This window comes from Neovison vison, chromosome 2 (assembly GCF_020171115.1).
Source record: "Neovison vison isolate M4711 chromosome 2, ASM_NN_V1, whole genome shotgun sequence".
In the NCBI taxonomy this organism is placed as follows: domain Eukaryota; kingdom Metazoa; phylum Chordata; class Mammalia; order Carnivora; family Mustelidae; genus Neogale; species Neogale vison.
The window spans coordinates 165,986,174-166,002,509 of NC_058092.1; the positions used below are offsets into that span (position 1 = coordinate 165,986,174).

The following is a 16,336-nucleotide window of genomic DNA, read 5'->3' on the forward strand; positions in this document are numbered from 1 at the left end:
CAAGAGCTAACGACAAAATATTACTCGTATATAAACATACTCATTTACAGAATCGAATCCAAACACAAGAAAAAATTTAAGAGTCAGAAGAAAAAAAGATTAATGTTTTGATGGAATAGATCAGAATAAGTACAAAGACAGAAAACTCTCTTACAATCTTACTCTACAACACTTGCGTGTGCTATGAATGCTGAGGAAGGCTGTGTATGTGGAAGAGGGGATGGTATATGGGAAATATAACTTCCATCCCAAATTTTGGTGTAAACTTAAAATTGCCCTGAAAAACGAAGTCTATTAATTTTTTAAGCCTGTTATTCTGAGTTTATGTCAGTTTTCTTTAGAAGTACTCTTGGCTAACTGCTTACCCTGTGTATAAAACCAGTCAGTACCCATCTGGGTTTGAATAGAAATCTGACACAAGTCTCTAAATACACTTGCTTCCCTTAATCTATTTAAGACAATTTAATCTTGATTCAGCTACATAATTTTTTTTTTTAAAACCCTAAATCAGTCTTTTTGGACAGAGATAACCAGTCCCTGAAAAGTACCTTCCAGTTTCTTCAGAATTACTGCTGACTTTCCTTCCTCAGGTCGAAAAGGAGATGACGTCTCATCATACAAGGTCAAACTCTACTTTCTTTAACTTTTTTTTTTTTTTAAAGACTTTTATTTATTTATTTGACAGATCACAAGTAGGCAGAGAGGCAGGCAGAGAGAGGAGGAAGCAGGCTCCCTGCTGAGCAGAGAGCCCGATGCAGGACTAGATCCCAGGACCCTGAGATCATGACCTGAGCCGAAGGCAGCGGCTTAACACACGGAGCCACCCAGGCGACCCCTTTAACTTTTTACAATGTTTCACAATCTCGCGTGAATGAGTACACCACTACCCAGGGCTTTAACATACATTTCTATTTTCTCTAGATAGTAAAAGAGTCACAAGTGCAATGAGTCTATCATACACCTCACTGTTTCCAGGTCCTATAACACTACCTAACACACACCAGCAGGTGTTTTAAAATATTGTTGAATGAATCTTCTCTTCAATTCACAAAGGAGTAATCATGCAAAGGGAGTAGTCTTTCCTCATCCTGACAATGAAAACATCCCATTACACTAGGGCTCTAAAGACATTATCTCATTTGATTATCACAACAACCTCGTGAGTCGGGAGACACAGCCCCCCCGTCAGAAGTGAGGAACCTGCAGCCTCAATCAAGAAGCAGGACTCCAACTAAATCCAAGCATCTGCCCACAACCTCATGCTGCCTCTACATCTGATTCCATAAACCATGCATGAAAATCAACTTCAGCAGCATCTTACAGAAATAACACGACGAAGTAATCAATCAGTTGCATTTAGTAAATTAGTAAATTCTTCAAAAATTATTCCCACTTTTACCAAAAGATTATTTTATTCTTTCCCCCTTTTTCCCTTCTACTAAATACCCATACTGTTTTACAATTTTTATTGAAGTATAATGGAACTACCATAAAATCCACCTGGTCTTAACTGTTGAGTTAGATGAATCTTTTTTTCAAATATTTATTTATTTGAGAAAGAAAGAGAGAGAGAGAGAGAGAGCGAGCATGAGCGGGGCAGAGGAGGCAGAGGGAGAGGGAGAAGCAGGCTCCACACTGAGCAAAGAGCTGGACTTAGGGCTCCATCCCAGGACCCTGAGATCATGACCTGAGCAGAAGGCAGACACTTAACCATCTGAGCCACCTAGGCGCCCCTACTTAGATGAATTTTAGTGAATAAAACAACTGCGTGTGCAAACTTCACAATCCAGTTTGGGATACTTCCATGGCCCTAAAGACTTTCCCGTACCCACCCACAGCCAATCTTGGCTCCCACGTCCAGATCCAGGAAGCCACTGATGGACTTCCACCTCTAAGGTTGGCCTTTCCTAGAAATTTCAAATAAACATAATGATGCAATGTACAGTTTTATGCAACCAGCTTCTTTCTGTTAGCACCATGTTTTTGAAGTCTTTGGTTTTGTCGCGTGCGCCAGCAGTTCATACTCTCTTACCGAGTAGTACTCCATCCCATCCACACACCACCTTGTGTTCACCCGTCCAGCTGCTGGTGGGCGTCTGAATTGTTGACTGTAGCACTATTCATTATCGCTAAAAACTGTAAACAGTCACACAGAAGTCTGTGTAGACATGTAGTTTCTTTTCTATAGGGTACTTAGGACTAAATTTCCTACATCATATGGTAGATATCTGTTTAACTTTCAAAGAAGCTACTAAACTTTTCCAAAGTGGCTGTATTAATTTTACATTCCCACCAGCAAAGTACAGAGTTTCCACTTTCTAGACAACTTGCCAACATTCAGGACAATCTTTATTTTTTAATTTATATTTTAGCCAGTAAATAAAGAAAACACCCAGTCTTTTCGTCCTGTGTTTCTGCTTTACTCTCACACCACACTCCCACCACTCTGGACACTTCTGGTCACCAAACACGTGGGGCATTTTCCCCACACCAAGCAGATCTCTGCATTCCAGCTAGTTATCCAGCAATTTACCTCAATTCTGACACTGTGTCCCTGGAGACAGCACCTGAGTCCACGAAGGGCTCAGACCCATGAAACTGCCTCTCCTGCCCCCTCCGGTACCAATGACAAGTAGATCTCAGGCTACCCACAACTTCTGTTCACCTTGGCTACAAATCAAAGGTTCCCACAACCCCTTCCTTGGGTTTACTAACTTGCTAGAGCAGCTCTCAAAACTCAGGTTAACACATTTACCAGTTTTTTATAGAAGGATGATGAAGGATAGAGATGACTGTCCACATGGGGGATGGGAAGGGCCGGTATACAGGGCTTCCACACCCTCTTCAGGCAAGTCACTCTCTCAACACTGCTACCTATTTACCTACCAACCCAGAAGCTCCATAAACCTCAAACATTTTAGGGCTTTTATCACATAGCCATGACTGATCATTATTGCCATTTCCAGCCTTTTTCCCTTCTCAAGACAATGGGGATCGGGGCTGAAAATTCTAAGCTTCTACTAATGGCTTGGTCTTTCAGTGACAACTCATCCTGGAGCTGTCCAGGGTCCCACTCAAAACTGCCTCATTAGAATAAAAGACACTGATCACCCAGGAAACCACATGGTTTCAGGAACCCTATGTCAAGAACCTGGGGCAGAGACCAATATATATTTTTTCTATTATTTCACAGCCAGTTTGGGGGTATACTGATGGTATTTCACTGTGTTGTTTTTTTTCTTTGTTTTTTAAAATATTTTATTTATTTATTTGACAATGAGAGAGGGAATACAAGCAGGGGGAGTGGAAGATGGAGAAGCAGGCTTCCTGCTGAGCAGGGAGCCTGATGCAGGGCTTGATCCCAGGACCCTGGGATCATGACCTGAGCTGAAGGCAGACGCTTAACGACTGAGCCACCCAGGGGCCCCTCACTGTTCAATGATGGTGAGCATCCTTTCACGTGCTTCTTTGCCATCTTAACTATGTTAAAATCTCCTGCTTTTTAAAAACTGGGTTGTCTCCTTATTGAGATGTAACATCCTATGGATTCTGGATTCAAATCCTTAATCATATATGTATATTTTACAAATACTTTCTCTAGGTCTACAATTTATCTTCTCATTTTCCAAATAGTATTTTTAGAAGCACAAAAATTTTTAATTTTGATGATGTCCATTTTATCAATTTTTTGATGGATCAAGCTTTTGAGTGTTTTAGTATGAAATCTTGGCCTAATCCAAGGTTGTGAAGATTTATTCCTAAGAGTTTCATAGTTTCATCTCTTACTTTTAGGTTGCTGATCCCACATTTTCTTCAGAAAGATTCCCAATTTTACACTTAAATCTATGACCCATTTTTGTGTACAGTATGAACTACAGGTCTAAATGTCATTTTTAACATACGGGCATCCAACTGTTCCAGCACCATCTGCTGAAGACTATCCTTTTTACTTCAGTATACTCCCTTAGCATCTTTGCCAAAAACTGACCACATAACAGTCTATTATTGACTTGATTCTATTCATTGATCTACCTGTCCATGGCTACAGTTTTATAATAAGCTTTGAAATGAGATAATTAAAAGTTTTTGTTGCCGCTGTTCTTTTTCAAAATTGTTTCAGCTCTTCAAGGTTCTTTTGCATTTCTGTACAAATTTTAGAGTAAGCCTCTCAACTTCTACAAAGGGACCTACTGAAACTGGTAGGGACCACATTCAGCCTATAGATGATCAATCTGGCTTCCAATCCATACCAATAGCACATCTCTCCATTTATTTGGGCCATCTGTAATTTCCCTAATGTTTCACAGTTTTCAGGGTACAAAAAATTTGAAACAACAATAACTTCCCAAGCTTTCAATCATTTTGAAACAACCTCAAACTTTAAATCTGATATCAAATTGTAGTCGCAAATCCTGCAAAAATTATTTATGAATCTTTCTGACACAATTTTAAGTCTGCAATTCTTAACAGGTTATAAACCACTTTTAACAGGTTATAAACCACTTTTATAAACACATAAAACTAAGTAGGAAAGAAGTTAATGCCTATATCAAAGACGGAACCTGCTTTGACTAACCACCCCACGAAAAGTGTCTGGTAGCAGAAACTAAATACTCAATCCAGTTTTCTTCCCTAACTCCCAACCAGCCCAAGAAAATTTCCTAAACTAGAGTCATATCCACACACACACACCTCTCTCTCTCTACATGTGTGTATAAAACTTGGTACTGCAAACACAAATACACAATCTTCAGTCTTTCTGTCTTGTCTTTATAGCATTTTTGCCTCTAATTATTAATGTATAAGCTCTCAGAGAAGCATATTATCAAATAAAATGGAGTTAGTTAGGTTCTATTACAGGTTTACATTATGAAAAGTTTTTTTTTTAAACCTTGAAAAGTTGAAAAGTATGAATGTTAACAAAGGCTTTTCCATTAGAAACTCTCATTCAAAATAAAAACATTTCGTATTTCTACCAGAAGCCATGTGCAATTACACGATTTATAACAGCAAAAACAGAAACTATCCAAATGTCCACTGATAAGAAAAGATGCTATAAACTGTGGTACTTCTTTACTGAGTATCAGATATTACTGAATATCAGACATTACTGAATATTACACTATAGTAAAAATGTTTAGTTTTTGACTTTGTAAATGTAATGCTGAAGGGGGGAAAAAAAAACAAGTCCCAGAAGACAATGAGCATATAACTCTGGGCAAAACAACATACTGTTTACATACACACATTTATAATAACTGCCTCTTGGCCCCTCTACTCCTTATCCCCTGTGACTGCTCCTCTCAGGTTGGATATCATTGCTTTGCCTGTTTAAAAATAGTCTTTATTTCATATAATATTTTTAAACAGGCAAAGCAATGATATCCACCAACCTGAGAGGAGCAGTCACAGGGGATAAGGAGTAGAGGGGCCAAGAGGCAGCAGGAAAAGGGAACCAATGCCCATGCTAATCGTAAGTAATGCTCTATAGCTGTTGGGTTGAACGAAGGGTTTAAACGTTTTATAACTCACATTATGTCATCTAATTTTTTCATAAGCCTAATTATTATGTTAAATATTTTTTTAAAAAAACACAAGCAAAACCTATTTTTAAAAATTCATCCATTCTAAAACATTTTTAAGAAGCTTAATTGGGTGGGGCGCCTGGGTGGCTCAGTGGGTTAAGCCGCTGCCTTTGGCTCAGGTCATGATCTCAGGGTCCTGGGATCGAGCCCCGCACCGGGCTCTCTGCTCAGCAAGGAGCCTGCTTCCTCCTCTTTCTCTGCCTGCCTCTCTGCCTACTTGTGATCTCTGTCTGTCAAATAAATAAATAAAATCTTTAAAAAAAAAAAAAAAGAAGCTTAATTGGGCACTAAAGAGAATACATATCAAGAAAAGTTATTTTAAGTTTTTACCTTTGTTTCTGTTCAATTGCTTTGTCCAAGTGCTGGAAGATATCCTGAAACAGGGTGCAGCTGGATCGACTATTAATAGTATACCCATATCCTCTTTTCCAATATTGCTTCAGATCATTTAAATATTCTAATACCTAAAAATAAAAATTCCAAAAATCATTAATGTTAACAGAGTCCCTGATTTAATAACTCTCAGAAAAGGTGACATTGTTTAATTACCATTCTCCCCAAAGTATAGTAGAATCTTAGCATTCACTGAGTTTATATTTGCATTTTCAGCTTTTAAGAGTTGCCCCAAAAGTCCATGCCATGCAGAGATTTACGATGAAACAAGAACTCGAATTGTGGGGACGTGAGGGCTGACATGCAAAAGTGAGTTAGTACTGATGGCCGATAACCCAGCATCCACGGACGCTCTGGACAGAGGGCTAAAGACAGGCGCTCACTTCCCCTTGCTGCTAAAATTACTTTCAAGTGATAGCAAAAATATGTACAGGACAAAAGACAAAAACAGAAGAATCTTCATTGTACCACAGGAAGATGTGAACAATGGAGCAGGAACTTTTAAGAATTTTATAAAGCTAGAAACCAGATAGAAAACAAGTTACTTTCGTTCATGTATCACTTTTGCAAAAATGGTAATAAAAGTAGATGAAGGATATAGGAAAGGAATATATACTGGTACAGACATTCTAAAGTGCAAATTGGCAAAATCCATGAAAGCATATATTTCTATGGCCCATTTAATTCCATTTCTTACGAAGTCATAGTCACAGATGAACACAAGACAGCACATCTAAGAACGTCTTACAGCAGCACTGCTTATAGGGCAGGAGAAAGATTCCTGAAAATACCCAAATTTCATTAATAGGCAGATGGTTGACTAAACAATGGTATACACATACTATGGAATACTAAGCAGTTATTTAAAACTTGTATGTTGTAGGCCTCTATGTCCTGATATGGACAGATCTTTCCAAGACATATTGAATGAGAAGGGCAGGTTAAGAATAATTACAGTATAATATCATCTATTACCAAGACATGCATACCTACAAACACACATTATACTGTTCACTGTTTTAAGAGTGATATAGATTGGGGTGCCTGGGTGGCTCGGTGGGTTAAGACTCTGCCTTTGGCTCAGGTCATGATCTCAGGGTCCTGAGATCGAGCCCCGCATTGGGCTCTCTGCTCAGCAGGGAGCCTGCTTCCCCCCTCCCTCTCTGCCTACCTCTTTGCTTACTTGTGATCTCTCTCTCTGTCAAATAAATAAATAATGTCTTAAAAAAAAAAGAGTGATATAGATTATAAATAGCAGCACTGAAAAGGGTTAAAAGGTACACACTGAACAGACAGCAGGGACTGATCTCTGTGGAGCCTCTTGAATTACAACTGGTGATAAGGCAGACTTTCTCTGAATGTAACTTTGTATTCATGTATCATATGATCAGATAAACACCAAAACCAGGGGACTAAAACATGCCCTGGAAAAAGATACAAGTTGGGCTCCTGGCTGTGACTATTGATCTTGGGGGAGGGGAGGGGAGAGTTCAAGCCCCACACTGGGTGTAGAGCTTACCTAAAAATAAAAATAGGTACGTGGCAGCTGGGTGGCTCAGTGGGTTAAACCTCTGCCTTTGGCTCAGGTCAGGATCTCAGGGTCCTGGGATCAAGCCCCACCTCAGGCTCTCTGCTCAGCAGGGAGCCTGCTCCCCACCCCCACTTCTCTCTGCCTACTTGTCCCTCTCTCTGTCAAATAAATAAATACAATCTTTTTTTTTTAAATGGGTACAAGAGAAGACTGCAGTAATTGTTATTTTTCCCCAAAAAAGCCCCTAGAGAAACTAAGTGCAAGCCATAGTAAATTTAAGAGCAAAGAGCCATATACCAAAAACAAAACTAACCATACATTAAAGAAGCAACTAAATCAAGAAGTTAGAAAAAGGGACAAAGTAAAATTTTTTTAAATATAAGAATTAAAATTAAAAGAATTAAAGTTCTGCCAAATCCAAGAAATAAAACAGTATCAGAAATGAAAAAGGATATGCCTGAAGATTTTTTAAAAATCACATATGCATGCTATTGAAATATTATCTCAAAAAGATCTGAAAATGTAAATGGAATAAGCAGTTTTTCTAGGAAAATATATATTAGCCAAACTGACACAGAAAAATCTGACTATACAAAATAACTAGAGATAAAAGTCTATCTGAAAGAGACCAGGCATATTTGGTTTAAAGTAGGAGTTCTACCAAACCTTCAAGAAGAGTTAGTTCCTAATAATTAAGTTATTCCAGGGTACAGGAAAGGATGGAAAGTGATGTGGGAAACACAGGCAGAAAAAAATGATTAAATTTCCTCACTACTTAGAGCCCACAGACAAGTCCTTAAAACAGGCAGTGACCTTCCTCGAGACACTCAGCTGCCTGGATGTTGACACCTTGCTGAGAGCAACAGGCAATATTAACCTGACCTCCAGGATCTTGTAAGTCTACTTTAACATATAAAAATTCCTTCGGAAATTTTCTGTATCTCTAAACCCCCCAAGATACATGTTGGCAATCACCCACCCCCAAGCATAGTGCCGACCGATATACATCTGAAGGGTCTCATGACTCAGGCTTTATTAGACGGTAATAAATGACCTTTTTGCAACAACAGCTAGCCCCCTCAAGGTCTTGGAAACCTTGCTTCCAAAATTCCTTAGAGATTCACGCCATCCCTAACTCCCTCCCAACTTGAAAGTATGTAATAGGCCACTCCTCATGACCCCAGTACAGCTCTTTCTGCCCACGGGTCCTGTCCCCGTGCTTTAATAATATCACCTTTTTGCACCAAAGACGTCACAAGAATACTTTCTTGGCTGCCGACTTCGAACCTTAAGATTTTTCTTACGTCACAAAGCTTCTCAACTCATTTTAGGAGCACAATGGAAGCCTGTACCCAAAAGTGAACAAAGAAAGCACAGAGAAAAGGGCCAGGAAAACTTAAGCCCGCTGCATTGCAATTCCTGTGCTCTCAACTATGGCTCTTAGTCAAAGCCCGCTGCATTGCAATTCCTGTGCTCTCAACTATGGCTCTTAGTCACTGGTGTACAAAGATATCCCCGCCTTGTGTTCTAACCCCCCAGCCAGGAAAAGGAATAGGGCCGGGCCAGCAGTACCACTCACAGATGAGAGCCATGGCCATAACAACCTCACTACAAACACAATTTAATGAATGCTTAATTCATTTAAAAAAATTTTTTTTAAAAGATTTTATTTATTTACCTGACAGAGAGAGACCACAAGTAGGCAGAGAGGCAGGCAGAGAGAGAGAGGAGGAAGCAGGCTCCCCGCTGAGCAGAGAGCCCGATGCGGGACTCGATCCCAGGACCCTGAGATCATGACCTGAGCCGAAGGCAGCAGCTTAACCCACTGAGCCACCCAGGCGCTTAATTCATTTAAACAATTTAATTAAATTGCCAAAAAAAAATCAGCAGTCTACTGAAAGAAGGTATCATCTGTCATGATGGAATAACACCAGGCATGCCCGCTGGACATACACAAGTAGAAAACAGGACAAAATATGTAAAACGAATGTTTTCAGTCATTGAGTATTGAGCACTGAACTGTGATCACGGAGAGGAGAAAAACAAAGCAAACCCTACAAACGCCCAGGTTTCTGCCTGGAGGCACTTTGAAACTGTGGCCTGCGGAGGTTGGAGGGGTGATGGGGGGAAGGGATGTCAGGCAGAATCATGCAATCCTGCTGAGGAGAGGAGTCAGAACGCAGTCTTAAGGGACTGGAATTAGCAGGACAGAGTATCAGAAAGGAAGAAGCTACACAAAAAACCGCTCCAGAGGGGCGCCTGGGTGGCTCAGTGGGTTAGGCTGCTGCCTTCGGCTCAGGTCATGATTTCAGGGTCCTGGGATCGAGTCCCGCATCGGGCTCTCTGCTCAGCAGGGAGCCTGCTTCCCTCTCTCTCTCTGCCTGCCTCTCCATCTACTTGTGATTTCTCTCTGTCAAATAAGTAAATAAAATCTTAAAAAAAAAAAAAAAAAAAAAAAAAAAGCTCCAGAAATCTGGGGGTCCTCTTGACTCTGTTGCTCAGTGTTGTAAGAATTATAAGCTGAATTCCAGAGCTATCACAAGGCTGGGAGATATTCAAGTTCCAAGCAGCCTAAGTAGGAGAATTTCACTAGACACCTGGACATCCAACATAGACCCCAGAAGGGTCACACTTAACAGTAAAGGCATGTTTACAAATAAAGGTTTGTTTCTGAGTTTTGTAGGTCAGATCCAGAGCATGAAACTCAGAAATAAACATCAAAGGATCAAGGTGACCCACAAGTAACCTAACAGCAAAATAAAACAAAATTCAGAACTCTATAAAGGAAGGCAACAAAATTTAGGCATTCAACAATGTAATATTCACAATGTCCAGTAAATAAAAAATTGCTAGAAATACATGAAGAAACAAGAAATGTGAGCTCTAACTAGGAGAAAAAGCAGTCTGTAAGAGAATTTATCTTAAGAAAGAAGGAATGCAAGGATGATTCAATACTAGAAAATGTACCAACAGTTTACTACGTTGGGAGATTAAAAAATAAATAAATAAAAACCACAATCATCTTCCCGGGTGACAAAAATTCAGCACACATCCCTGATTTTAAAAACAATAAATAGAAGGCTTCAGTAAGCAAGAAATAAATTTCCTTAATTGGTAATGATAACTGATGTGGGAAACAAAAGCGGAAGGAAATACAGTTCAAATTAAATGTCCTTATAACCTGCAGCCCACTGACAAATACTCAGATAGGGCAGAGTATTAACATTCCTCTAGGAAGCTCCCAACTGTCTCCCAGTTAATGCCTTGCTAGAGGGAACAATCACCTCGGTTTGACAACAGCAAGGCCTCCAGTTTCTCCTGAGTCCTCTGATTCAGCATGTGAAAATCCTTCCGAAACCTCCCTCATCTTTACTTCCCCCAAGCCCAAAGTATACAGTCAGTTGCTTCTCACAATCATGGGGCAGCAGCTTTTTCTGCCCATGGACCTGTCCCCGTGCTTTAATAAAACCACCTTTTTGCACCAAAGATGTCTCAAGAATTCTTTCTTAGCTGTCCGTACCAGACCTCACCCCACCAACACACCAACATTCAAAAACTACATCAGTAACTATGAGATTACTCCAAACACACATCACATTTTATGACAAAGAATTGCCAAGTGTTCTTCACTGGAAAATAAAAAAAACCTTGGGTTTTAATAGGATGGAATAAGGATATACTTCTCTGTTCTCTCAAAATCGCCCTAAAGAAAATGCATGAAAAACAGAAATGCAAATGCCTTCGTCATAGAGATTAGGAGACCTTTATCCCCTGACCAAGTCATAAACAAGGGAGGGCTCCCAAGTGCACTGAAAATCAAAACATCTCACAAAACCAGAGAGACAGATCCTCAAAGCACAGGGAACACTAGGAGGAACACAATCAACACCTCTTAGCTTGAAACCAGGAGGCCACAGAATGAAGCCTGAGGGGAGCCTCCCTGCACAGTCTGTAATACTGCTCCCAGGAGACAGACTGGTGGTCAAGGTCAGCAGGAAGCACCTGCAGAGGATCTCAGAGGAAAGCAACTCTGAAGCGGAAGGAACACTACTACTCCTTTCTGAATAGCTGTTCAACCCCACTGGCCGGCTAGGGAGGAAGAAAAGCTGAACTTGCTGCAAAGATGAGTAATAATTAAAAAGGGGAACCAGCACAGCATCTATACAAACACACAAAAGAAAAAGAAAACTGCTATATACCTGAAACAGTCAGCCGAATTAAAACTGCTGAGTAAATGAACGTACTAACACGAATTCCAAAGATTTAAAAGAATCAAGTCAAAAGCATTAAAAAAAAAAAAAAAGATATGAAAAGAAGACAGAAACATAAGCTGGGACATCAAAAATAGTTTGGCATTATTATCTAGTAAATCTGAAGTTCTACATAACCTGTGATCCAGCAATTCTACCACAGACCCAGACCTTCAGAAATATGTCTGCATACACCCCAACGGACCTACACGATAATGTTCTTAATAGCCCCAACATCTACCAATAAGACAATGGACTTGGGGGGTAGGTAAAAGTGATTAATTCATATAATGGAACACCATATAGCAATGAAAATAAGTGAACTATAGCATCATCATAGGTAAATCTTTAAAAATGTTGAATAGAGGCATCTGGGTGGCTCAGTCGGTGAAGCACCTGCCTTCACCTCAGTTCACGATCTCAAGGTCCTGGGAAGCACCCTCCACCCCTCCCCCCCAGGGCTACCTGCTCAACAGGGAGTTTGCTTCTCTCTCTGCCCCTCCTCCACAGCTCACTCTCTCTCTCCACTAGAATAAAATCTTAGCATAAAAACAAAGTTGAATTAAAACCAGATAAAAAAAAAAGTACCTAGTTCATACGTCATTTCTTCTATAAAGATCGACTGCCATTACACCAACTTTCTCCTTTATATATCCCTATACCTAATTACAGCCATCCCATTGCCTTCCAATGGTTTGTGTCTTTCACTCCTTAAAGGGGACAATGCCTATGTTATGTTAGAATCTTCCATTCCAACCATGTGCCTAGCAGAGAGCAGGCACCCAAACAAGATTTGCTTTATGAAGGCACCCATGGTCCAGCATTTCACAAGGTTCTGGATATCCAATAATCTCTGTGATTCTCAGAATTTAATAAATGTCTACTCGCTTTTAATTTTCAAAAAAAAATTTTTTTTTAAAGATTTTATTTATTTAATTGACAGATACAGATCACAAGTAGGCAGAGAGCAGGCAGAGAGAGAAAGGAAGGGAAGCAGGATCCCCGCTGAGCAGAGAGCCCAATGCGGGGCTTGATCCCAGGACCCTGGGATCGTGACCTGAGCTGAAGGCAGAGGCTTTAACCCACTGAGCCACCCAGGCGCCCCTTCAAAAATATTTTAATAAACAATTTCAAATGTGAAAAATAGGGAACTGTAATATAATGAACCCCTGTGTATCCATCATCCAATTTCAGTAACAATCATCATTTGGCTAATCCTGTTTTAGTTATCTCCCACCATCACCTACTGGATTATACTTTTTATTTTTTTTAAGATTTTATTTATTTATGACAGATAGCGAGAGAGGCGAGAGAGGGTACACAAGCCCAGGGGAGCTGGAGAGGGAGAAGTAGTCTCCCTGCTGAGCAGGGAGCTAGATATGGGGCTTGATCCCAGGATGCTGGAATCATGACCTGAGCCAAAGTCAGACACTTAACGACTGAGCCACCCAGGCACCCCACCACTGGATTATTCTAAGGTAAATTTAAATCTAAAGTAAAGTTATTTCATCTGTAAATACTTCAGTATATAAACCTATTTCACAGTGAAAAGTTCTAAGCAGAGACAGAAGTTATTTTCTATCAAATCATTAAAAAAGAAAATAATCAGAGGAAACATAAATCAAAAGAGAACTTTGTATTTTTAAATGAAGAAACTTACTTGCTCTTTAATATATAAAAAGGAAGCTCTTATTCAATTAACTTAATAAACATGTATTTCAAATTTTCAGATCATGGCCAATTAAATAAAAAAGTTATTTACAAAGGTTAAAAAAGCACCTCTGCAATGGAGAAGTCTGCCAGGAATCACTTTAACCAAATGATCAGACATGTCGTAATCAATAATGTAACAAAAAGATACGCATTCCTCAGTGCAGACACATCACTTACACAGTATTCTTGTCAAAAACGCTTAAACCTTAATCTACGTTACCTAATCAAAAGTTGGAAATGGGACACAAACACATTCTGCCAAAAAAAAAGCAAGCCCAGACGCCTGCAAAATGCCAATGTCTAAAAGACAAAAGGCTGCAGTACTTCTCTAAAAAAAACTAAAAAGACATGACAAGTAAATGCAATGAATGACCCTTCATTAGACCCTGAGTTTAAGGGGGGAAAAAGTCTAAATAGACCTTTATTAAGACAAATGTGAAAGGTTCAGTATTGTATGTACTAGATAATACTGCACTATTACATATATACGTAAAACAATTATACTTTGTCTATGTAGCAGAATGTTCTTGTTTTTTAGATACATACTCAAGTATTTCAAGAAGAAGTGCTTTGAAGTCTGCAAAGAAAAAAGATCATATATATGTGGCAGACAGAATAAATGCTCCCCAAAGATGTCCACATCCTAATCCCTAGAACCTAAGACTGTATTCTTTTTCATGATAAAAGGTAATTTGCAGGTGTGATGAAGGATCTTAAAATGAGAAAATTATTCTGGGCTACATACATGTGCCAATGTAATCACAAAGATCCCTATAAGGAGTCATTAGGAAGGACAGAGTAGGAGATAGAACCATAGAAGCAGAGGTTTGTTTTTTTAAAAAATAAAAAAATGCAGGGGGCTTCTAGAGACCGGAAAAGGCAAGGAGATTTTCCTCTTGTGTGCTCCACAAAGAACACACTACTTGCATCTTGATTTTAGCACTGTAAGATTCATTCTGAATGCCTGACGTCCAGAACTGTAAGATAATAAATCTGTATTGTTTTAGGCCACTAAGTCTGTGGTAATTCATGATGGCAGCAACAGGAAACTCCTATCTGTGACGAAAAACAAATGTGGCAAAGAAAAGTAAACAACTCACAAATATGAGTGTTTACTGTTATCATTCTTAAGATTTCTGTCAGTTTGAAAATTTTCAAAATAAGTTGCAGGAAAAAAAAAAACTCTTCACCGGCAATAATAAAGAGACGAAAGGATAACACTAAAAAAGGGGAGGGGAGGGGTGCCTGGGTGGCTCAGTGGGTTAAGCTGCTGCCTTCGGCTAGGTCATGATCTCGGGTCCTGGGATCGAGTCCCGCATCGGGCTTTCTGCTCAGCAGGGAGCCTGCTTCCCTCTCTCTCTCTGCCTGCCTCTCTGTCTACTTGTGATCTCTCTCTGTCAAATAAATAAATAAAATCTTTAAAAAAAAGGGGGGGGAGGGGAAAGAGAGAGAAAGAGAAAGTCAAGTAGTCCAGAATCTTAGAACTTCAGGGGGTGTACTATAACCCTATAGTTCCATCTTCTAACACGTGTGGGAATCAAGGCAAAGGAAGTAGATCATGATTTCCAGGGTTTTGGAATGCGTCAAACTACCTCCCGAAGAGACAGATGCACAAAAAGCAAGAGCAAAATGTTTCCAAGGAGAAGGACCCAAATAAGGAAAAGGAAGGGAGAGCGGCAGGTGTCACAAGGACAAACAGGACAGGCAGTGGCTGGCTGCGATGGGAGGTGTGCGTCCGCGGCATGGAAAAGCAGCTGGCACTTAAACCCAAAGCTGCCGGTACATGGAAGAGACCCCAGCGATACTGCTCTCACAACAGGAACCGCGCAGAGAGCAGGGCCTGGTGAGCACGTGCCAAACATCCCACCATGGGCAGTAACCGTGGCAAATGAAATTGCTCTTCTGTTAAGAGGTGAATTTCCCTTGGCCAATTCCCACCAAACATTTATACAGTATTCAGTTACTTCTGTTTATCAACTTTTTTCCCTCGGGCAAACTGGGTAGGGAAGGAAAAAAGGGAGGGCAGTATTTTGACCCATGTGAATGGTGACCCTAAATTTCAGTTTATACTTATACTGGCATAATTATTAATTTTATGGTCAGGCAATTTCTAAGAGATGAGTTCTGGGCAGTTAGCGGAGAGAAGCAGACAGGGAGGAAAACAGATCACACCCATTAGCACTGGTGCTCAGTGTCTGAGACGAGTCATTCACCGAGGGTCCTCTCCTCTGCTTCCAATCACATGGCTAAGCCCCAGTCCCACGTGAGCCTGGTAACACGTAAAACCACCTTTAATCCGTTGTGGTCACTCTGGTCTTTGAGTAACAAAATAAAGCACTTGTTTATCCTCAAATGTACATTAGCTCTTGGCTTAAAAACCTGCTAGTATCTGACAAACAGTACACTTCTTTTCAAAACCTGATGTGAAGTTTTAAACTTAATAATTGATTTTCACAGGGCATACTGAACATTTTATATGTATGCGAGAGGTGACTGAAGTTTCACAAGTCCACATGCCTGAATGATCCACACAGACCAGAATCCTATCCAATGCTGACATCCTCAATGCTCACAAAAATAATTAAAACTCTCCTACCCTACCTCCTGGCTCCCAACGTCCCAGAAATGACCAGTTTGCCTCACTTAGAGTAGCTGAGGCCTGCCTGGCCTTCTCTTTCTAGAGTCTGAAAGAAGCAGCATGAGTAAGAGGAAGAAAGAACATACAAAGCAGGCAGAGAGAAACTGTGGAGGGCTTACTGCCATTACCAGGTGGAACATGGAGCTCAATTTATCACAAAAACTATTAAAAAAGAAAAGTTAGGTATTTGAAAAACCATTCATCCTCTCTGAGCTCTGGCTTCCTT

At 40.1% G+C, this 16,336-nt stretch overlaps 1 protein-coding gene across 1 annotated transcript in view; it reads right to left on the reverse strand.

Moving 5' to 3' along the window:
* Positions 1–16,336, reverse strand: part of MINPP1 (multiple inositol-polyphosphate phosphatase 1) — a 46,922-nt gene that overhangs the window by 20,344 nt on the left and 10,242 nt on the right. Inside the window, exon 4 of the mRNA XM_044239502.1 lies at positions 5,916–6,049. Coding sequence (XP_044095437.1) covers positions 5,916–6,049 — 134 coding nt within the window. The remainder of the gene's footprint in view (positions 1–5,915; positions 6,050–16,336) is intronic.